At 43.7% G+C, this 25213-nt stretch overlaps 1 protein-coding gene across 5 annotated transcripts in view; it reads right to left on the bottom strand.

The window, feature by feature from the left end:
- Positions 1-2102: 2102 nt before the first annotated feature.
- The window catches only part of HHAT (hedgehog acyltransferase), a 330296-nt gene continuing 307185 nt past the window's right edge, over positions 2103-25213 (bottom strand). For all 5 annotated transcript variants that reach the window (XM_034764509.1, XM_034764514.1, XM_034764512.1 and 2 more), the window contains one exon: positions 2103-3601. In XM_034764509.1, coding sequence (XP_034620400.1) covers positions 3510-3601 — 92 coding nt within the window. In that variant the 3' untranslated portion in view covers positions 2103-3509. The remainder of the gene's footprint in view (positions 3602-25213) is intronic.

Below are 25213 nucleotides of genomic sequence, written 5' to 3'. Positions count from 1 at the left end.
AGTATAAGAAGACAGTAGAAAGCTACGCCATACTGTGCAGCTCCATCCCTTTACTCTTCACAACTACATTAGACAGACAGTTCCACAAAACTCTAGGGGGCATGCCTAGGGATAACGAATGAGAGAAGCAACTGGCCCCAGGGGCAGACTCCACAGAAGACAGTTAACTTTGGAAATATATGAAGGTATGCAGGGGCAGGAGGTGGCATTTTCTAGTGTGATGAATGACTAAGTCTGCCTTAGGTTTTCATAGCTAAGCTGTTTTTCCTTTGACCTGTGTTAAGTAGATTAATTCAACTAAGCTGCTTTTAGTTCTCAGATGTGACATAGATATGTGAGCACAGCTCTACGGGCCAGCTGTAATCAAGGCAGAACTGATTAGCATAATCGTACAGATACAATTATCATCAAGGAGGACGTGTGTTGTTTTAACTCAAAACCAAGTATTTGGGGGAGGAGGGGTTGTGTGAGAGATCTGGACAACCACATTTTTCAGCTCCTTCCCAGCACTTGTTGAATACATATATTGCAATGGCCACACCCAGCCTGCCTGCTGCTTAGAATTGTTTTGAAAAACATGGCACCAATTTCACATGGACCTTCATAAGTGTCAAGTGCAGCAGCAGGTACCTGAATTTTAATTCAGCCTCATAATCAATGACAGCTAAGCACTGTCTTCGCCATTGCATTTTCTATCATGCAACGACAAGGGATGTGGTAACTTCACACGTTCAAAGGGCATCTGATTTACACAAGTGCCCACTAGTCTACGGCTCTGCTCCTTTGGTATAAAAATGGCAATGTGTTATTTGGGGAACCTGGAGAAATTCTTCCCCTCCCAACCTATCTATCTGTTTCCTACCTCTGAACATTCATTAATTTCCAGGCAAGAGAATGCATCTCCCCCTCATCTCCATATTGCTCTGTGGTTTGCATGATCCAGTTACTGCTTACTAACTAATGTGTTTACCTTGGTCTGTGGCTCCAAACCTCTGGTAGCTTCCTCTCCTCTAAGAGTTTCATGAATAAATTGCTTGTAAAATGGCAACCTGATGCTGCCACTTGTGATGCACTTGGACTCAGTCCTGCTCGTGGTGGCACATGGGTATGGGAGAAGGGATACACTCGGGACTTCTACAGGCCAAGCAAGAACTATCAGTCTCGGTGCCAAACCCCTAGAACTTCTGCTGCAGATGGTCACGGACATTGCCCTAGGGCACAGAGTCTGGAATCCTACTGATAAATACATGAAGTTAGTCCAAGCTTCTGAAGTTCTGTATGTTGGTGCATGGCATGTGGGACAGATGGGAACTCTCACATATTTTAATTAGTGACTTTCCTTAAATTGGCCTGATTATAGGAATTTTTGAAATAGGAAAGGGAGCCCCTGAGAGATTGGTGCTGAAGAAAACCTATTTATTCCTCATACAGGGGAGACATTGTTTAAGAACGCTTCACGCTTCCCTGTAGATTACTACCCCACACTACATAATGACGTCCAGCTCAAGAGACAGTGACCACAAGTAGCAAGACTTGGAAGAATTCCTCAAGCATACTAACTACATGAAAGCAATTATTACAGAGGGAAGACAAAGTCATCGCACTATCTAAGGATATATAATGACAAGCTACAATAGGATAGGCATAAGTGACAGTTTCATTAGGTTATGAGATGTTTTGATATAAAGTAACCCAAACCTCTGCCTATATGTTGAACTGAAATAATACCTCAAAGGTTAGGAAAAGTTTGGTTGGAGACTCCTTGATCTTCCTTGATCGAAGCCTAACATGGTGTACGTGTGTCCACAATCTATTCAAATGATCCCTCTAGCTAGCATACACCAAATGACATTAGAAGGAAGTGAGATAACTAGTTACTGAAGCAAAACTAAAGTTGTATTTCAGATTATTAAACTGTTGGCATTTGCACATTTCATTAAACACGAGTGACAGTAAGAATTTTAAGATGAAAGTATGGTAAATGAGAAACGGATCTAATCCTTCCTGTGGTTAATTTTTTTTTATAAAATTGGTGTTTCTCCCTGGCCTCTGATACAGCATAAACAAAACAAAAAAATTCTTTTATATAGCAAAAAATAATTCTGCAAGTCACATATGTTCATCAACCTTCCTTAAAGAAGGGGTTTTATTATTAAAACAGAAAAGGATATACAGCAACACTAGACAGTACAAAGCACTAAAACATACACCACACAGACTAATACTGCTCTGGAATGAAGCATGGGCTAGATGACCTACTAGGTCATTTCCATCTCTGAGTGTAAGATATGTTATTTATGCATACAAGTTACTACACATCCTACATTAGATCAATGGATTCCCAATCTATGTGGCTGGAGAACAGATACATGGGTTTTCAACCTAGTATTAACTATAAAGGGTTAAGCATGGGATTTTTCAAAAGCTCTCAGCAATGGCTTAACTCTGCTCCAATAGTTAGGCTGATGTTAGGTGCTTTTGAAAAATCCCACCTTCAAGGCATTCCTTTTTGGTAGTGGTTGCAGTGATCCTCTGCCGAAATTTTTCCTGTCATGCCCCCCCTTACCAGTAATGGAATCTGTCCATGCCTCACCCCTTACTGAACAGCCAAGACTTCCTCAGCAGCGGAGCTTGGGCTGAAGGTAGAGCTGGGGATGCGGGAGGAGCTGGGGTTAGAGGCAGAGTTGGCCTAGGGATGGAGCAGAGCTGGGGTGGGCCCGGAGCTGGGTTTGAGATGGTGCAGAGCTGCGTCTGGGGCTGGTGTGGAACTGCGGTTGGGGCCGGAGTTGAGCTGGGGGCAGAGCGGGGCTGGGGGGCACTCCCTTCCCGTCCTCCATGGGGGCTGGCATGGGCCCTGCCTCACACATACCTGAATGTTCCTCTGTGCGCCACACAGTTTGGGGACCACTGAGATAGAGAAATGGCTAAAAAAGCAAAATCTTTTATTCTTTTGTACATGTTTTCAGGCTGTACTTTCAATAGCTGGGTATTACTTTGAGATATAATGTATGGAGGGCAATTTGGGTAGAATTCTGGTTTTCCAAATTGTGCAGTGGATGAACAGGTTGCATTCTTTTGTTTGCAATGTATTTAAATTTAATCCAGACCAGAAAAAAATAGGAAAAAGACAAAAAATTCTCTCTTCCTGATAGACATGGGTCCAAGAATGTGAAGTACATATACTAAAATATTCAACAAGTACATACAATTCCAAATACTTCTGATATAAAAATAGTGTCTAATACAACAAAAATACTTTAAGAAATTAGTGTTTACAGTTCAAGTGATTTGTCCATAAACAATTATAAATTAAACTGTCTTCCAGATTTTTAAATAGTTTGGCAAAGTATATTTGCTGTGGCATATTTTCCTGCAGAGAGAATGGCATGTACATCCACGGCAGAGAAATCAGAATGTCTGCATTCACTGTATGAAAGGTTTTACAAAAACCTGTTCCACTCCCTTCTTAACTCACAGCTCATGATGGCATACCTTTGTATAACTGTGCGCTAATCTACCCGGTGTGTGCGATCCCATTCAATTCCAACATGAGAGTAGCAGTACAGGAATCCAAGAACAGACAGGGTTGCCCATGGCCAGCCTGTGAATAGAAAGAAAGATAATACCAGTCCGAGTAATTAATCTAGTTAATGAATACAGCAAGTGGATGGAAATATATCGAGAAACATGTGTCTGCGATTGAACGTTTCCTGGGTTTACAGGGATATTTTTGTTGAACATTTAATATGGGAGGTAGAGCCAAGCCACAGAATTTGAAACCAGATCTGACATTTTCCAAATTTCAGAGGTAGTTAGGTTTGGCTCGGTTTGTTATAGATCCAGGCTCTCCCAAACCTCAAGGGGAATGGGTGTAGGGTTTTGGGTTGGTTTCATCTCTATTTAATATTCAAAAAACAATGTGCTAAATTAAGTAGGTATGTTACAAACTTGTTTTCTGTGGGTGGTATTCACCCACTGAACTGAACCCTAGTAGAAAATTTAAATTCTAAGTTAATGACGGCACATCCTAAGCACAAGAGAGTACAAAGCCACAACATGATGACAAAGTAGTAACATAAGGATACAGGACAAACTGTGCTGCTCACCAGAAGAAATCTGGGCATTTACAATTAAATCTTATTAGAATACTCAGATGCTTCCACATTGTCAGTGTCACACAGAACTGCAGGAAATCTACAGTGAAATACTTCCTTTTATTTTTTTGGTTCAAAGATGTCAGACACCTACCTCCTATATTTTCAAAGAATTTCAAGGGGGAGATGGACTAGTTGTACTTCTATTTACCATTCTCTTTAATGATAGTCATGACTCTTGGAGAGACTGTGAGTAGAGCTGTGGAAAGTATTTGAATTGAGACTTGAATTCTTTCAGAATGAACCTTGGGTTTGAGGCTTGACATGTTCCCAAACCTGTGTCTTTTACAACAACACAGCTATCTTGTTTTAGCTGCCATGTAGAATTCTAGAAAGAACAAAGTAAGTAGTAGTTTTACCTTGAGCTGGTCAAAGCAAACCCTGGGGAGCTGGCGGAGGTGTCTAAGGCCTTGCCTATACTTGCAGCTGTACAGCGCTGTGAGGTAAACCTGTCTTCGTACAGCTGAATAGGGAAAGCGCTGCAGTCTGTCCCCACTGCCAGCTGCCAGCGCAGTGGCGTGGCCACACTTGCAACATTTGCAGCTGTGTTGGGAGCGGTGCATTATGGGCAGCTATTCCAGCATTCATGTGGCTGCAATGTGCTTTTCAAAACGGGGGTGGGGGGGCATTGGGTGGAGTGTGACAGGGAGCGTGGGGGGATAGAGTGCTTTTTGGAGCGTGTCAGCACTCTATTTCGCAAGTTCCGAACTCCCGGCCCCCTGCAAATTCATTCACTCACTCAAAGCAAACAGCAAACTGTTTGCTTTTTCTCTGTGGTACGAGCTTTGAAACCGGCACTTCCGCATTCCTGCAGCCGGTCACAACAATGGAGAGGATTGGCCACTTGACAAGGTGATCAGTACAGCGCTGCAGGTTGATTCCTGGTACACACTCACAGGGGAGAGTCATAGCCACTCCACTGTATCTCTTATGCTTCTCGGAGATGTGGAGTACCTGCAGTGGTGTACCCAGGGAGATACAGCACTGTACGTGCCTTGCCAGTGTAGCCGGTCAGTGAGTTACAGTGCTGTGAGCGGCTTTACAGTGCTATAACTCGCAAGTGTAGCCAAGGCCTAAGGTTTACCTTGACCAACTACATACAACATGATATCTATCTTGTAAGACACACTTTTATTTCTAGTGAAGACACAGCCAAAGACAGGCTGTGATTTTCATGTAGGTACACCCTGCAAATCCCACTCAGCCAACCTTCTTTCCCCACAAAATTGGGAACTTTCTCTCCATGGTCTTTATATGTAAATCATTATGTGTTCTCCTTGAAAATTTGAACTCCTTTAACTCCCACCTGCAAACAAATCTGTAGGGACTGGATCACTTTCACCCTGAAAAGTGAAACTGCAGGCTTCATACCATCCTAACTACGATGTCCTTGTTTCTCAGTAAAATATAAAACAGAATATAATACTTGAAACTTACATAGTACTTTCCATCTTCCAGACACTTTAGAAATATTAACTGACAGATCTTCACAGCACTCCTGGGGAAAGTGAGGCTCTATTTTTACTGCAAAAAGGTATGTTCTTTTACACTGACATAACAAACTCCCTATAAAATCCTATTGGAAACAAGATACTGTAGTTTCTACCACACTGCAGCTAGTCAACCCCGTCCTGGGGTTCACATTGACTAGCTACACCGAGGTAAAAACTCCCTGTGCCTTGTCTCCACTAGGATGTTCCATCAAAAGAGCTATCTTGGTGTAAAAACCCCCCTCTTTTTTGCAATGAACACGAAGCCTGAGGCAGAAGGGTTAAATAGCCACACAGTGCTCACTGCTCAACCCTTGGCTCTGCCACAGCCCCTGCCCCCACTCCTCCCCCCAGAGCCTCCTGCATGCCAGGAAACAGCTGATCCGGATGTACAGGAGGGAGGGGAAGACGCTGCCGGTGGGTGGGAGGCACTGGGAGCGGGTGGGGGAGGGAGCTGATGGGGAGCTGCTGATGTATTACTGTGGCTCTTTGGCAATGTACGTTGGTAAATTCGGGCTCCTTAGGCTCAGGTTAAATTAATAAGGCTTTGGCTACAGAATGATCACAGTGAAAGGCAAAATGGATTGATACGTAGTGAAAACATCTTATAGAGTATCAGAGGGGTAGCCATGTTAGTCTGAATCTGTAAAAAGCAACAGAGGGTCCTGTGGCACCTTTGAGACTAACAGAAGTATTGGGTTCTTACCCATGAAAGCTTATGCTCCCAATACTTCTGTTAGTCTCAAAGGTGCCACAGGACCCTCTGTATCTTATAGAGAACATTAATTAAAGTAAAAAGAATGAGAGTACTTGTGGCACCCTAGATACTAACAAATTTATTTGGGAAGTGGGTTTTAGCCCAAGAAAGCTTATGCCGAAATACATTTGTTAGTCTCTAAGATGCCAACAGGACTCCTCATTCTTTTTGCTGATACAGACTTACATGGCTACCACTCTGAAATTAATTATAATGAAATTCCACCTGTGGTCAAGTGGAGTGACTCTTGAATTGTTTCACTTTATTTCAATAGACTTTCACTTAGGGTTGCCAACTTTCTACTCGCACAAAACTGAACACCCTTGACCCACCCCTCCTCTGAGGCCACACCCAGGCCCCACCCCCACTCACTCCATCCCCCCTTCCTCTGTTGCTCGCTCTCCCCACCCTCACTCACTCGCTCATTTTCACTGGGCTGGTGCAGAGGGTTGGGGTGAGGGCGCTGAGGTGGAGCCAGGAATGAGAGGTTTGGGTTGCAGGAGGGGCCTCCGGGATGGGGGGGTGGAGCCGAGGGATTCAGAGTATGGGAGGGGACTCTGGGCAGGGGGTTGGGGCGTGGGAGAGGGTATGGGCTCTGGGCTGGGGGTGCGGGTTCTGAGGTGGGCCCAGAAATGAGGGGCTCAGGATGTGGGAGGGGGCTCCAGGCTGGGGCAGAGGGTTGGGGTGCGGGTTCCAGGGTGGGGCCAGAAATGAGGGGTTCAGGGTTTGGGAGGGGGCTACAGTCTGGAGCAGGGGGTTGGAGTGCGGGGGGGAGGCTCCAGCTGAGGGTGTGGACTCTGGGGTGGGTCTGGGAATTGGGGGTTTGGGGTGCAGGAGTGTGCTCCAGGCTGGGATCGAGAGGTTCAGAGGATGTGAGGGGGATCAGGGCTGAGGCAGGGGGCTGGGGTGCAGGGAGGGTGAGGGCTCTGGCTGGGGTTCTGGTCTTTGGTGTGGGGCCAGGGATGAGGGGTTCAGGGTGTGGGAGGGGGCTCGGGGCACTCCGGCTGGGACTGCAGGCTCTGGGGTGGGGCCAGGGATGAGAGGTTTCGGGGGGGCTTAGGGAAGGGGGTTGGAGCTCAGGGTTGGGGTACGGGCTTGCCTCAGGCGGCTACCAGTCAGCAGCGCAGCAGGGCTAAGGCAGGCTCCCTGCCTGTCCTGGCTCCTCCCTCCACCACGGAAGCAGCCAGTAGGTCCGGCTCCTATGCGGGGGGCCTAGGAGGCTCCACGCGCTGCTCTCGCCTGCAGGCACCGCCCTCGAGCTCGTATTGGCCGGAAGCTGCAGCCAATGGGAGTGCAGAGCTGGTGCTTGGGGTGAGGGCAGCGCATGGAGCCCCGTGGGCCCCCCCGCCTAGGCACCGGACCTACTGGCCACTTCCAGGGCGCAGCGTGGTGCCAGGACAGGTATGGACTAGCCTGCCTTAGCTCCACAGCACCGCCGACCGGACTTTTAACAGCCCAGTCAGTGGTGCTGACCAGATATGCCAGGTCCCTCTTTGACTGGGCGTTCTGGTCAAAAACCAGACGCCTGGCAATCCTACTTTCACTCCACTATAACTAGTCCCATAGCTACCCTCTCAGAATGCTGCCATTTTTACCTACCAAAAAAATAGGTGTTAAGGACTGCATTACAAGGGATCATCCTGTCCTGCTCCACTTTTGCTCTAACTCAACTGAAAAAGGGGGGACGGGCAGGGAAAAGAAAATGTAACTACGATGGAGGGAGAAAGGGTAAAGAAGAATTTCTGTCTCACAGTGATGGAGAAGATGAGGGTGGAGAGAAGAGGAATGAGTCTTGCTTCAGCTGCTCACTGTTGAGAGTGAAGATATGGCCTTCCCAAGTGTGTGCGCACACACCCTGCCAACCCACACACACACATCTCTAGTGCTCCCTGCAAATGTAGGAGCCATCATCCAGCTGGTGAAGTGGAGGGGATCTCTTGTCCTGTGGGCTCTCCCTTGTTACAATACAACTTAGCTTACAGTGAAAGTTGTTACTGGGGAAAAGCCCTTTATGATGAGATGTTTCCACTATAGATACAAAATATAGAAACAAAAGGAACCACATTCCGCTTCCACTTACATCCATATAAATCCAGAGTAATTGCATTCCAGTCCCTGTAGTCCCTCTGAATTTACCTGGGTGTGTCTAAGAGAATTTTGTAGGTATATAATCTAAATATGGTGAGGAGCCTGGAACAAGCAAAAGGCCTTTTGAGCAGTGTCTTTATTTCAACATCTGCATCTACAATTTTAGTGAATACAAAATAAACACCTTAAAAAAAAAACATAATAACTCAACAGTCTGGAGTAACAGAATCAGTTTGGAGATAACATTTAAACCTTAGGAAACAGAAACGAAGGGATACAGGATGTGATTTCCACCTTTCAAAGTTGCTGGTAAAACCCAAGAAAAGTTACCTTTGCTTGAGCACTAACCAATACAAAAATAAGTAGAGCATGCATCCTTGGCTCTGTTGTGGTCCCATACATCTCAAGAAGGCACTTTGTAATGTCAAGAGTTCTGTTTAGATTTGTAACTAAAGAGTAAAAATCCAACAGGTGGGGAAAAAACGGTTACCTACCTTTCGTAACTGTTCTTTGAGATGTGTTGCTCATGTCCATTCCATGTGTGTGCTGCGTGCCCCGTTACCAGAGAATTTTCCCCAGTGGTATCCATAGGGCCAGGTCCAGTGTCCCCTGGAGGCAGGGCCGGCTCCAGGGTTTTGGCCGCCCCAAGCAGCCAAAACCAAAAAAAAAAAAAAAAAAAAAGCCGCGATCGCGATCTGCAGCGGCAATTCGGCGGGAGGTCCTTCACTCCCAGGCAGAGTGACGGACCCTCCGCTGAATTGCCGCCGAATACCTGGAACTGCCGCCCCTGTCTGGAACGGCCGCCCCAAGCACCTGCTTGAGAAGCTGGTGCCTGGAGCCGGCCCTGCCTGGAGGCCTGCACTCATGCACTGGTATAAGGGGCACCGCTGGCTCTGCGCCCTTCCAATTCCTTCTTGCCATCAACTCCAACGGCAGGGTAGGAGGGTGGGGCATGGAATGGACATGAGCAACACATCTTGAAGAACACCAGTTACGAAAGGTAGGTAACCATTTTTTTCCTTCGAGTGCTTGCTCCTGTCAATTCCCTGCTAGGTGACTCACAGGCAGCATCACCAGAGGGTGTACCAACTGTAACACAGCTTTCCTGAAACTGGCATCATTTGTGGCCTGTTGGGTGATGGCATAGTGGGACGCATCCTAGAATACTCAAGGAGCTAATAGAGGAGGTATCTGAGCCTCTAGCTATTATCTTTGGAAAGTCATGGGAGACGGGAGAGATTCCAGAAGACTGGAAAAGGGCAAATATAGTGCCCATCTATAAAAAGGGAAATAAAAACAACCCAGGGAACTACAGACCAGTTAGTTTAACTTCTGTGCCAGGGAAGATAATGGAGCAAGTAATTAAGGAAATCATCTGCAAACACTTGGAAGGTGGTAAGGTGATAGGGAACAGCCAGCATGGATTTGTGAAGAACAAATCATGTCAAACCAATCTGATAGCTTTCTTTGATAGGATAACGAGCCTTGTGGATAAGGGTGAAGCGGTGGATGTGGTATACCTAGACTTTAGTAAGGCATTTGATACGGTCTCGCATGATATTCTTATCGATAAACTAGGCAAATACAATTTAGATGGGGCTACTATAAGGTGGGTGCATAACTGGCTGGATAACCGTACTCAGAGAGTTGTTATTAATGGTTCCCAATCCTGCTGGAAAGGCGTAACGAGTGGGGTACCGCAGGGGTTTGTTTTGGGACCGGCTCTGTTCAATATCTTCATCAACGACTTAGATATTGGCATAGAAAGTACGCTTATTAAGTTTGCGGATGATACCAAACTGGGAGAGATTGCAACTACTTTGGAGGACAGGGTCATAATTCAAAATGATCTGGACAAATTGGAGAAATGGTCTGAGTTAAACAGGATGAAGTTTAACAAAGACAAATGCAAAGTGCTCCACTTAGGAAGGAAAAATCAATTTCACACATACAGAATGGGAAAAGACTGTCTAGGAAGGAGTACTGCAGAAAGGGATCTAGGGGTTATAGTGGACCACAAGCTAAATATGAGTCAACAGTGTGATGCTGTTGCAAAAAAAGCAAACATGATTCTGGGATGTATTAAAAGGTGTGTTGTGAGCAAGACACGAGAAGTCATTCTTCCGCTCTACTCTGCTCTGGTTAGGCCTCAGCTGGAGTATTGTGTCCAGTTCTGGGCGCCGCATTTTAAAAAAAGATGTGGAGAAATTGGAAAGGGTCCAAAGAAGAGCAACAAGAATGATTAAAGGTCTTGAGAACATGACCTATGAAGGAAGGCTGAAAGAATTGGGTTTGTTTAGTTTGGAAAAGAGAAGACTGAGAGGGGACATGATAGCAGTTTTCAGGTATCTAAAAGGGTGTCATAAGGAGGAGGGAGAGAACTTGTTCACCTTAGCCTCTAAGGATAGAACCAGAAACAATGGGTTTAAACTGCAGCAAGGGAGGTCTAGGTTGGACATTAGGAAAAAGTTCCTAACTGTCAGGGTGGTTAAACACTGGAACAAATTGCCTAGGGAGGTTGTGGAATCTCCGTCTCTGGAGATATTTAAGAGTAGGTTAGATAAATGTCTATCAGGGATGGTCTAGACAGTATTTGGTCCTGCCATGCGGGCAGGGGACTGGACTCGATGACCTCTCGAGGTCCCTTCCAGTCCTATAATCTATGAATCTATGAATCTATAACCATGTAGTGGCTCTGTAGACAGGGGCGGCTCCAGGCACCAGTGCACCAAGCACGTGCCTGGGGTGGCAAGCCACCGGGGGCGGCCTGCCGGTCGCCGTGAGGGTGGCAGTCAGGCTGCCTTCGGTGGCATGCCTGTGGGAGGTCCGCCGATCCTGCGGTTTCGGCGGCGGGTACGCCGAAGGCGCGGGACCGGCGGACCTCCCGCAGGCATGCCGCTGAATCCATGTTACCAACGGACCTCCCGCAGGCACGCTGCCGAAGGCAGCCTGACTGCCGTGCTTGGGGCAGCAATAAACATAGAGCCGCCCCTGTCTGCAGATGTCTGAGAAAGAATCAGTCTGGAGATAATGAAGTTAGTTCAATCAGGGAGGGTGAGGTCCCTTTTAAAAGCAGTTTCTCCTCCCTTGGTGTTCACACCTCAACTGCTAGTGGAGGACCTCACCCTCCCTGATTGAACTAACCTCGTTATCTCCAGACTGATTCTTGCCTGCATATTTATACCTGCCTCTGGAAAGATCTGACTGATACGCAGGGGACTATTTTCTGCATTTGAAAACTAAAGTCATTGTGTTTCCAGTCATAGGAGATGGATACATGCTCCCCAGTCCCTCAATTGTCTGGCTGATTTAGTGAAATCTCACAAGAGAACATGTTTGTAAGGTTTTAAAAATGGAATCGTAGCCTTAACGATTCTTTATGAAGAGATTTTGCTAAAATCTATATTCCTAATTAGAAACAGCAGGAGGGGGACCACTGAGTCCTCATATGAAGATGTTTAGCTGCAGATTCTAGTCAGAATTTTACTTTAGAAAATTTGGTCTCTAGTAATTTTACCACTTCTTTACTGGTCTCACTTTCATCAGATGGGGCACCTGATTCTGATCCCACTTACACTGGTGTAACTCAATGGAGTTACAGTGGGGAAAATCTGGTAATGTCCGGCCCATAGTATTTCCACTTTGCTTCCCTACCCATGAATTTCTCTGATCGAATAGGGCATTGGAAAATCCTTCATATGAACTAAATAATGGACCTGATTCACCTCTCCTCTACTCCAGCACTGTGGTATTGTAACTTTATTGGACCAATTCAGTTATACCAACACAGAGCTGGAGAAAAGCAGGGGTGAAACAGACTCAAGTTTTAAATCTATTTAAATGCTGCAATTTGTCCCCACAATCTTTTTTACAAGCTGTAACCTGAGAGCACAGTTTGGTAAATTGCCTCGTCTATCTCAAATGATGGAGTCTCCTTTCAGATGTCTAAACATAAAATCTGAGCTAGAATTTAAATGTTAATCGGTTTAAATTGTATATCATATCTACTGCAGCCTAGGATTATTGCTCTAGATTTCTGGTTGGAATTGAGTTACTTCATTCAGCACAACATAATCAAAACAATTAAAATTCTTAAGTTCTAATTAAAAAATGTCCTGCCAATAGCAATTTAGTAAGGTACCAATGAAAAAGAGAGGTTAGCCAAGATAATCACCTGGATGACAATGAGACACAGAGACTGAGAGGGGCAGGGAAGGATTCTTTTGAAGAGTTCAAAACTGGGACCCATATTTATTTGAACATCTTTAGAGAAGCTGCAGTTACAACTTGTACAGCATTGTGCATATTCTATGGATAGCAGGAAATGAGACTGGCAACTACTCCCTTTCCTGCCAGAATGCAGGACCTTCAGTAACATTCTTTGCACCTGCAGAAGGTAGCACCTTTCATCCAATGAACTCAAAGTATGCTACAAAAGTATTTTTATCCCCCCAATTAACTGATGAGGAAAGCACACAGAAGTCAGTGGAAAGACTTGACTTCAATTGGCATTGGATCAGGCCATAAGGCTCAGATTTTTAAAGATATTTAGGAGTCATCAAACATGTAGACAAGGGTGATCGAATAGATATATTGTACTTGGACTTTCAGAAAGCCTTTGAAAAGATCCCTCGCCAAAGGCTCTTAAGCAAACAAAGCAATTAGGGAAAGAAGGAAGGTCCTCTCGTGGATCAGTAACTGGTTAAAAGACAGGAAACAAAGGGTAGGAATGAATGGTCAATTTTCAGAATGGAGAAAGGTAAATAGTGGTGTCCCCCAGGGGTCTGTACTGGGACCTGTGCTGTTCAACATATTCATAAATGATCTAGAAAAAGGGGTAAACAGTGAGGTGGCAAAGTTAGCTGATGATACAAAATTACTCAAGAAAATTAAGTCCAAAGCTGACTGTGAAGAGTGACAAAGGGATCTCACAAAACTGGGTGATGGCAACAAAATAGCAGATGAAATTCAATGTTGATAAATGCAAAGTAATGCATATTGTTAAACATAAACCCAACTATGCATACAAAATGATGGAGTGTAAATTAGCTGTTACCACTCAAGAAAGAGATCTTGGAGTCACTGTGAATAGCTCTCTGAAAACATCCACTCAATGTGCAGTGGCAGTCAAAAAAGCTAAAAGAATGTTAGGTACCATTAGGAAAGGGATAAATAATAACTCTGTACATATCATAATGCCACTACATAAATCCACAGTATGCCCACACTTTTAATACTGTGTGCAGTTCTGGTCACCCCATCTCAAAAAAAGATTAATTTGAAAAGGAAAAGATATAGAGAAAGGCAACAAAAATGATTAACGATATGGAACAGCTTCCATATGAGGAGAGATTAAAAAGACTGGGACTGTTCAGCTTCAAAAGAGACAATGAAGGGGGGATATGATACAAGTCTATATAATCATGGATGGTGTGAAGAAAATGAATAAGGAAGAGTTACTTGCATTTCACATAACACCAGAACCAGGGGTCACCCAATGAAATTAATAAGCAGGAGTTTTAAAACAAACAAAAGTACTTTTTCACACAACACACCATCAGCCTGCGGAACTCATTGCCAGGGGACGTTGTGAGGGCCAAAACTATAAGTGGGTTCAAAAAAGAATTAGGTAAATTCATGGAGGATAGGTCCATCAGTGGCTATTGGCCAAGGTGGTGAAGGATGCAACCCTAGGCTCTGTGTGTCCCTAGCCTCTGGCTGCCAGATGCTGGGACTGGATGACAGGGGATGGATCACTTGATAATTACCCCATTCCGTTCATTCCCTTTGAAACATCTGGCTTTGGACACTGTCAGAAGGCAGGATACTGGGCTAGATGTACCATTGGTATGGCCATTCTTATGTTTTGTGTGCATAAAGATACAATAGGCACCTAGCAGATTTTCAAAAGCATCTAGGCATCCAGATTTTTAAAGGTATTTAGGTGTTGCTACACTCGGTGCTGCAATACCTAACTGATTTAGGAGCAGAAATATAATTTTCAAAAGACACTTAGGAGACAAAATCCCACTGACAATTGATGGGATTTAGATTCCTAAATGCCTAAATCTCTTTTGAAAATGAGTCCAAATCAGGTAAACTTTGCAATGCTGAGCACAACAAATCTGGGACCCAATTCCTAAAATCTATGGGAGTTAGGCACTTAAGAGTTTTTAAAAATCCCACTAGGCTCTTTAAATCAGTGGCAGAGCCAGGAATAGCATGCAGATATTCCGAACTTCCACTCCTCTTCTCAAACCACTTAAAATGCTTCTTTCCTTCCTTTCAATTAAAATGTATTACAAATCCAGCAATAAATGAGCACTTGGGTTCTTCTGAGTTCCCAGTGAAGGACAGATTTATGTGAAGAAAAAAAATAGGCTTGACTGTCAAGCTGGAATGATGTCATCTCTGGATTAATTTTACACTGATGACCTATGTGTCACCATGTAACTTCTTTAATCAAATAAAAGGAAGTATACAAGAGTCATTTCAAGGGTGCCTTTGCCTTGCTTAAAACACTTGTTGCAAACACAGGCAGCCAAAACATAATGATGTACTTGATCTAAATTCTAAAAAGACTGACTTTGTCCTCTTACTTTAGCATTGCAAGTCACATTCCCTGAACTCTTTTTTTTTCTTTCATCCTGACCTCACCTCCAAAGATATTTCAAAAGACTCTTATTTTTGCCCATAATTCTTTTCCCCCTAAAAGCTACATAAGATGTTGGTCTGAGTGTCCAAACAGAAAACCTTCTGATACAAAATGTCATTCTCTGTATAACCTTTTCCAGTTATCCATTCAGAAGCACACAAACACACATTGAATATCTGTATCTATATATAAAATGACATACAGAAAATTACCTTATTAAGGCTTCAAAGTCAACCATTGAATAGTTAAGAAATGGCAGAGATAAGGTTGCCCATGCAACCTTAGTTCACCCTGCTTTTACCTACGTGTTACAAGAGCCTTTATTTAGTCATTTGATTTTTGACTGGAGGTCTCCATTTTGATGGCTGCACCATATTTTCATCATCTTTGCACAACAAAATAGAAAAGATGAGTACTACATTAATTTATACTGTCTGCAAATGATGGACCTAATCCTGCAACCTTTATCTGCACGACTCATCTTGTTGAAGTCAACTGGACCGCTCTTAGTAAGGAATACTTGCCTGATAAAGGCTTGCAGAATCAAGGGAAAGTTCTGCACTAAGGCAGGTGTATACTGTGCATAAAGTCAGAAACAAACCTCTCAGTAAAGTGATAAAAAAAATGATACATTTTGTGCAGAAATTCTAGAGCGGTTCATCAGCCTGTTGTACTTGGAATGCGTAGCACTCAACCCACCCCCTTTCAACGGCCTCCCCAATTAGAAACCAATTATGCAAGAGAAAAGGCTCTGTTATGCAGTGCTAATCTGATGTCCAATGAGCTTATTGGTTTCAAACTCCATCATGTGTGTTGATTATGCATTATGAACTAGAGACCTCTAGAATTACTAACCAGGGGCCTGTGCTTGTTACCCGATCATCGCAAAGCCGACACAACTAATTCCAACAGCAATAATTCTCAGAGGAGCTTCTTCCTCTGCACTTCCCATCTTTCCTTATGAAATGCTTCTTTCTATCAAAGGACAAGATAGGAGCATGCACCTTCAAAGCAACCTATGCAACGTACTTTGGACTTTGATTCCAGTAAGTAAAGGAAAGAGCCATCCTTCAAGCAAAGCTTGGATTCAGTCTCTGCTCCCACTTGGATTCAGTCTCTGGCTAAGCCCTCCTCATCTCACTTCAAATAATCTCTTTCAAGTCACCTCGCCCTCTACAGTGATGAAGATGAAGGGCACAAATCCCTCAGCTGAAGTCAATCAATGGGAAATGAGGACCCTAAGCACACCACAATGCACTCAGCGTGTCACAGGGATTGGGCCCAATGAGCGGAATGGGTCTAAAAACCAAGGGTGGGATACCTAGGGTCCCTCTCCACTGAATGGGGAGGCATCTAAGACTGTGATCTACAAAAGCCAGCACACTAGGAGGGGAGTTGCCTAAACTAGCCAATGGGAGATACCAATGAGAGGGTGTGTCCGAAGCCTGGCCCCTCTTTCAGAGATAGATGCCTAAGTCTAGGGTTCAGGGAGGCACCTATCTCTGCTTAGCGATCTACGAATGGTAACCTGCTGTCCAGAGTCTGATGGCTTAGCTGCTTAAGCCGCTTCTTGCGCTTGCTCTCTGTCTCTGGCCCAATGACTGTTTCATTGTAGAGAGAGAGTGTATGAGAATGACTCTGTAGTCCAGTGTTTAGGGCACCCCCATCTGCGAGGATGAATACCCAGTCCCCCCGCTCCAATAACTCTCATTATTTATCCACAGTGAAACAACTTCAACAGGAGAGACTGAGGGAGCTCCCCTCATTGGGACAACTCATAGCTCAGTGGTTACAGCACCCTCCTGAGACATAGGAGACACCCCCATTCAAATCCTTTCTCCCCCTCCAAAAAAGAGGGGGGAATTGAACCTGGGTCTCCCACATCTCAGGGGAGTGCTCTAGCCACTGGGCTAAAAGTGATAAGGTGGGCACTGGTGGGACTTCCTCCGGTTGGATTCTGAATGGGACCCAAGCCAGTAGGTGGCCTCTGAGCACACTTACCAGATCAGGCCCAACATGCGACTTTGATGAACAAATACCATCTTCCTCCGATTTATGAATTGCTAAGGGTGCTGATAGGGAGGCAGGAGTGCACATGCCCAGGGGCAGAAACATAGGTACCTAGGGAACTTTTACACTGAAAACTTAGGTGTTGAGTGAGTTTAGGTGCCAAGGGGGTTTCTTTGGTGGGTGTTTTGTAGATCGCAATGGAGCCAAAACTGGAATGTAAGTGTCTTTGTAGATCTGGGCCTAAGAAACTAGGGGGTGCAAGAAATGAAATCTAAGGTAAAATTTTCAAAAGTGCTTACATGACTTAGGAGCCTGAGGTCAAGATTTTCAAAAATATATAGGATCTAACTCTCATTGAAATCAATGGGAGCTCAGTGCCTAAATACCTTTAAAAATACTTAGGCACTTAGTGCCCAATTCATAATGGTATTGAGGTACCTAAAAAGGCAGTTAGGAACCTAATTGCCACTGACATCCTCAAAATTGTTGCTCAGCTCCCACCTTAGTCCCCTAAGTTTCCACCAGTTGGCCTACACAAAACCACCTGATTCAGCCCCACAGCTAATGAACTGCTCAGAGTCCTAGCTCAAATTGAAGCAGGATTCTCACCAATGGGACCCACTCCTATAGGCATGCTCTGAGCATGCCTAAGACCTGATACCTGTCACAAAAGATCACCCAGGTGAGGTGGGGAGGAAGAAGAAAGGGTGGGTATGTCTGTCTGTCTGTCCATCCTGCTGATTAGGGCACTCAGCTCAGATATGAGAGACTTGGGCTCAAATCCCTGCTGTGAACCATATTCAAGTTTAACCATAAGCAAAACTTTACACAGATGGCAGATTACTGAACAGCATGTCCCTGAAGGCAGATTTAAGGAGTGCAACGTGAATTTCTTGATGGGAAGATCAGAGAGAGCTGTGGGGAGTTAATGCATCAAACAGGATAAAAAGCAAACAGGAACCAGCATGTCAGGTCAAGTGTCCTTTCCTTGTTTCTAATGTTGCTGATGTCCTTACAAAAAGCTCAGCATCAATGGCACGTTTTCAGTGACCATAGTATGAGGAAAAACACAGCATTCAAACCTGTATGTAGTATATGCTGAGTTAGGCCCTTTCTACATTAAGGACATTGGCAGTGATAGTCCTGTTATGCCCTCAAATAAGACACCCTCCCTATTTGCACTGCTGTTTTGCATCTACATTAAGAGTTTACACCACAGTAACTACATTGATATAGTTACACCAGTGTGAATTACTTACAGGAGACAGGGCCTAACCAGGCATATAACCACCCCCATTCCCAACCACTTAGCAATGTATCATTTACACCTGTCCACCCTCTGCATCACCTCTAAATGTTTGGCTTGGTCTGGACTGAAATTTGGCATTGATGTAAGTCAGGCTTAAAGTACTGACTCCAGCCAAGCCAATTACTAATCCACTCCAGAGTTTATCCAGCTGCAGCCCAGTGAACTCTATCTTGCCTACAGAAGTTGGTTAGAAACTTTGGGCTGCTGGGATACATTCCCCTTTTCTGAATTTTCTTAATGAATTATTATTATTGCAGTAGTGCCTATGTTGTTGTTGTTAATTATTTGTACTGGAGTGTGCTCGGTGGTGTGTCATGTAGACAGAGTTTTGGTAAGAGGAGGGTGCACCTAACACCTAGACTCCCTCCTGACTTTGGCCTCTGTTCTTTATGTCTGTGTTAGAGGACAGGCCCTTAAAAAATCAGCATATTAAAAACTCTGAATAGCTCTGCACAATCTCGGCTCTGGTGGCATTTCACTTTTACAGCTGTGCTCATAAGATTAAACAAAACTTTAATGTGTTTGGTTTTATTGAGGTTGGAAATTGAAATTTTCAATCTCCGGGTTTTAAATGTAAAACTACAAATATATTAATTCTTCTTAATGGGGCACTTTACCAATGTCTGCCCAAGTCCTGCAGCAGGGCTTTTTTTAATTAATGGCTAACCTGATCCACATTAATCTTTGTGAGCAATCATCTCTCTCTTTTCTGCTGGTATTTTATTATTAATATACATTTTATTGTGCACTTCAGGTTGAGTTGTGTAGCCAAAAAGTCATGTCACTGAAGAAGCCCCTGCTGGTGATAACTGGGACATGGAAAACTGGCTGCTGCAGAAGATCTCGCTTGAATGTAACTTGCTACCTGAAAATGCTCCAAGAGCCCTAAAGGCCACACAGAGAAAAGAAGACACTAAAACTGTGCATATTAAAATGATCAACTTCTAACACTTTTTCAGAGATAGCTATAGTGATGTTCCGGTCACAGGGAGAAGGCGAAGTGAATTAGATTAAAAGGAATATTCAATTGGAACAAGGTCCTAAATTGAGATGTAGAAGAGGCTCTTCTTGCTGATGGTTAGTTCCAAACCTCCCAACCCGAACTCTTTGCTTTGGGTGGAGACTCCTCCTTCAGCCTTTGGGAAGGCAGGAAGTCACCCAGAAATCACTCCAATGCTGTTATCAGTAATAAATAACCAGTTTTATCAGCAAACACACAGTCCCAGTGCCGCTTCCCCCCCTCACCCCATCAGTCCCCCAGGCATTGATGAAGGGTTTCCTTCCCTTTGTACTCTGGTTGATCATCATGCAGAGTGCAGGTTCACGGGGGGAGGGGGAGCACATACTCAGACTGCTCCCTGGGCTTGTCCCCCAGTTCATGGCTCAAACCATTAGCCTGCTGTCACCACAGCAGTTGCTACATGCACCCTTTCCAGCCACCCACACTGTTCCCTCCTCCAATCCCAGGAGAGATGGCAGTTCTCTAGCCAACCCAAGCCCTGAGAGGGTGGAAAGACTGGCTTCTCCTGTTCACCCATCGCCTAACAGTCATGGCTCTAGGGACATGGACAGCTTTTGCAGCACTGCTGCTGATCCGTGGAGTGGGGCCACACAGAAACTTGTGGAGCATGAAAATCAGGACAAAGAGGTTATTCCTTCTATGCATGCCCAGGGCACATATTGCTCCAGAGGAAGGGGGAGGAGACAGAGCCAATCTCAACCTGCTCATGGAGCAGGTCTGGTGCCCCAGGGTCTTTTGCACTGGGCTCAGCTCCCTGCACCACTCCCATCCCAGCCATTCCTATATCATATATACACATTAGACATTTTCAGATCTGTTCTAGCTCTGATGTAGCTACACCAGTGATAGCAAGAGTGCTAGTGTAAACTGGGTTCCAGGATTTATACTGCCATGTGATCTACCCACGTTCTGAGTTAGATGGCATGGTGATAAAAATGTCTTGTGTTGCAGAGATGGGAGAAGTGTTAGTCCAGACAAGGACTTAAAGGCATGGTGTGAAATGAAAACTGCAATAAGCGTAAGATGTAAGGAGGAGACAAAGGAGAGGGAATGGCTGTCAGAGACCAGATCACAACATAAGAAAGTAAAACTCTTCCTTTTTTATTCTTTTTCTTTTTGGTGGGTTGTGGACATGAGGAAAGGTATGTCTCTTATCTTTCTTCTTTGCTCCTCCCTCCCTCCCCTGCCCCGGCCCTCACCCCAACTACCTGATTACGAAAGTAAGAAGCTTTTCATTAGCTATTGAGATGACAGCTTGAAGCTGGCCTGTTTGTAAGGCAATAAGAAAGCCATATCTTGCCTAAATGAATGCTAAGGCTGAGTTAACAGGAAGTGCACTTGAGGAATGATCATACTGAAAAGTCCAATGATTAAATGTTTCAAAGACCTTTGACTTGATTCTGAACTCGGTGACACCAAGATAAATTCAGGGTAACCGTTGACAGCAGCAGTTTTTACCAGGTGTCACTTTGATAAGTGGGCTGAAATGCTGTTCCCTTTATTTAACTGGGGGGGGGAAATGAGCACTGGAAATGTTCACTTTGTGACGTGCCTATGGAGGGGAAATTCCAAGGGAGGCAGTATATCAACCTATGTACACTGTACACAACATGTACACAATCCAGAGATCAGTGTGCAGTTAATAGCCCGTCAGAGCACAGAGACTGGCATACTGTGCAGCTCTCAAGTGGTAACTGAACAGCGCTACACTTTCACTAGCTGAGACAATTCCATGTCTGCAAAATTGGGAGTTACTGAACACACAGAAAAAATAACCAGACTAGTGTTGTAATTATTTTCCTGAAAATCAACCACAGTGAAATCCTCTTTTAGTGAATTCACTTTTCCTACAGAACAATTTAAGTATTCAATGGAAAAATACTGGCTCGGTGCCATGCTGGGGTTGGACAGCAATAACCACCAAACACAAGAACGAAGACTCTGAGAGCAAGGTGGTTGTTGTTGTGGTCTAGTTGCTGAGCACCGACTGAGTACTTGGCCCCGTACAAGACATAAAGGAAGAAATGGCCTCTACCCAGAGAAACTTACAATCTAAATATGTGGCTAAACAAAAGAACACACTGGGAAACCTGGAAGATGGTATTAACTTAGAGCTTTCTTTTTGTTTTGTTTTTTGTAATGGCAACTCACCCTATATGCTTACCACCATGTATTTTATAATAAGACACTAATAGGGCTGACTTTCAAAGTACTGAGCACTTGCAGCCGCCGTTGACTTTATCAGAATTTGTGTTTATGTCACTTCAGCCCATTAGGACATGGCATGCCACAGTTCTGAAGCAGAACAGTCCATTGAAATCAATGGGGATTTGTGCTTAAAATGATTGAATGATATGCCTCTAATATACTAAACTGCACATTTAAGCAGAAAAACAGGAATAGAAAATAGTAAGTTTGTGCAATGTAGCCAAGTTGTTGCTGGATTCTTTACTTTTCCTGACTTTCTGTCCTTTTAACTGGTCCATTTTAAAGCTGTATGAAAATTTTGACTTCAGATTTCGTATGAAAAGCAAGAAATGTATAATTATTTTGCTTACAGTGATAAGAGATGCCATCAACTGAGCCAGTAAATAACTTAACTCAGGGCTTGTCTACACTTACGCGCTGATTCGGCATCAGGCAATCGAACTTCTGGGTTCGATTTATCGCATCTTCTGTGGACGCGATAAATCGAACCCAGAAGTGCTCGCCGTCGACTCCGGTAATCCTGCTCGGCGCGAGGAGTGCGCGGAGTCGACGGGGAAGCCTGCCCGCCGCGTCTGGACCGCGGTAAGTTCGAACTAAGGTACGTCGACTTCAGCTACGTTATTCACGTAGCTGAAGTTGCGTACCTTAGTTCGAATTGTGGGGTTAGTGTAGACCAGGCCTCAGAAAGCATGAAACTGTAGATAATCAACATGATTCTGATCTCACTCTTACTAGTGTAAATCTGGGGTAACTCAGCTAAAATCAAAGGTGTTAAACCAGTGCAAGGTCAGAATCTGGATCAATATTATAGAATCTGGACCTATGTATGGGTATAAAAGGGGTTAGAATTTGTCTTGGTGATGATGGATGGGTAAAAAGGAAAGAACCCAGATTAAGCTTATGGTTAAAGAATTAATTTGCAAGACTGAAGGTCAGGAAAACAAATCTTTTTATCTGTAAAATATAGAAATGTGATATGGAATCAATGAAGCACTGTAAATATAGAACCCTATAATGCTATTTTTACTACAGACACATTTCAGAAAAGTACCATTCACAAATGTTTTGCCAAATATTCATTCAGCTGTAAACAAGCCAAAGGATCTATCCTTTTGATGAATGTTTTTGCTATGAAAATATAACATCTCAGAGCAATGGCATACTGTGGAACAACTGTATGGTTATAAGTCCATATATATAATCTGCATAACCTACTTAAATGTGGAAAAACAACACTTATAAACATTAAGAATTTAAGGCACTTCTTACTTGTAATCACATTAGAATGGCCATATTAGGCTAGACAAATGGTCCACCTAGACCAATATCCTGTCTTCTGACATTGGCCAATGCCAGATGCTTCAAAGGGAATGAACAGGACAGTTATCAAGTGATCCATCTCATCATCCAGTCCCAGCATCTGGCAGTCAGAGGCTTAAGGAGACACAGATCACGGGGTTGCATCCTTGACCATCTTGGCTAATGGCCATTGATGGACCTATCCTCCATGAACTTATCTAATTCTTTTTTGAACCCACTTATAGTTTTGGCCTTCACAACATCCCCCAGCAATGAGTTCCACAAATTGACTGTGTTGTGTGAAAATACTTCCTTTTGTTTGTTTTAAACCTGCTGCCTATTAATTTCATTGGGTGACCCCCAGTTCTTGTGTTATGTGAAGGGGCAAATAACTCTTTATTCATTTCTCCACACCATCCATGATTTTATAGATCTCTAGCATATCATATCTCTTTTCCAAGCTGAACATTCCCAGTTTTTTAAATCTTTCCTCAGATGGAAGCTATTCTATACCCTTAATCATTTTTGTTGCTCTTCTCTGTACCTTTTCAATTTTTAATGTCCAGAACTGCATGCAGTACTCAAGGTGTGGGTGTACCATGGATTTACATAGTGGCATTATTATATACACAGTCTTATTATCTGTCCCTTTCCTAATGATTCCTAACATTCCTTTAGCTTTTTTGACTGCACATTGAGTGGATGTTTTCAGAGAACTATCCACAATAACTCAAAGATCTCTTTCTTGAGTGGTAACAGGTAACTGAGACCCCATAATTTTGTATGCATAGTTGGGTTTATGTTTAACAATATGCATTACTTTGCATTTATCAACATTGAATTTCATCTGCCATTTTGTTGCCATCACCCAGTTTTGTGAGATCCCTTTGTCACTCTTCACAGTCAGCTTTGGACTTAACTATCTTAAGTAATTTTGCATCATCAGCTAACTTTGCCACCTCACTGTTTACCCCTTTTTCGAGATCATTTATGAATACGTTGAACAGCACAGGTCCCAGTACAGACACCACTATTTACCTCTCTCCATTCTGAAAATTGACCATTAATTCCTACCCTTTGTTTTCTGTCTTTTAACCAATTACTGATCCAAGAGAGGACCTTTTTTCTTATCCCTAACTGCTTTGTTTGCTTAAGAGCCTTTGGCGAGGGATCTTGTCAAAGGCTTTCTGAAAGTCCAAATACAATATAGCCACTAGATCACCCTTGTCCATATGTTTGTTGACCCCGTCAAAGTATTCTAATAGATTGGTGAGGCATAATTTCCCTTTACAAAAGCTGTGTTTACTCTTCCCTAACAAATTGTGTTTATTTATGTGTCTGTAATTCTGTTCTTTACTATAGTTTCTACAATTTGCCTGGTAGTTGAATTTAGGTTTACCGGCCTGTAATTGCCTTGGTCACCTCTAGAGCCTTTTTTTAAAACTGGCATCACGTTAGCTATACTCCAGTCATTTGATACAGAACCCGATTTAAGTGATAGGTTACATACCACAGTTCTGCAATTTCATATTTGAGTTCCTTCAGAACTCTTGGGTGAATACCATCTGGCCTGGTGACTTCTTATTGTTTAATTTATAAATTTGTTCTGAAACCGCCTCTACTAACACCTCAATGTGGGACAGTTCTTCAGATTTGTCACCAAAAAAGAATGTCTCAGGTGTGGGAAGCTCCCTCAGATCCTCTAAGGTGAAGACAGATGCAAGGAATTCATTTAGCCTCTCTGCTATGTCCTTGTCTTCCTTGAGTGCTAATTTGGCACCTCGATCATCCAGTGGCCCCACTGCTTGTTTGGCAGGCTTCCTGCTTCTGATGTACTTAAAAAAAACATTTGCTGTTAGTTTTTGAGTCTTTTGTTAGTTGCTCTTCAAATTCTTTTTTGGCCTGCCTAATTATACTTTTACACTTGACTTGCCAGAGTTCATGGTCCTTTCTATTTTCCACTGTAAGATTTGACTTCCAATTTTTAAATGATGCCTTTTTTTGCTCCAAACCGCCTCTTTTACTCTGTTTTGCCATGGTTGCATTTTTGGTCCTCTTATTGTTATTTTTTCTTAATTTACATTTAATTTGAGCCTCTATTCTAGTGTTTTTAAAAAGTTTCCATGCAGGTTGCAGGCATATCACTCTTCTGACTGTTCCTTTTAATTTCTGTTTAACTAGCTTCCTCATTTTTGTGTAGTTCCCCCGTTCTAACGGTAATT

This window comes from Trachemys scripta, chromosome 3 (genome assembly GCF_013100865.1).
Source record: "Trachemys scripta elegans isolate TJP31775 chromosome 3, CAS_Tse_1.0, whole genome shotgun sequence".
Taxonomy (NCBI): domain Eukaryota; kingdom Metazoa; phylum Chordata; order Testudines; family Emydidae; genus Trachemys; species Trachemys scripta.
This window is presented reverse-complemented; position numbering and strand designations above follow the sequence as displayed.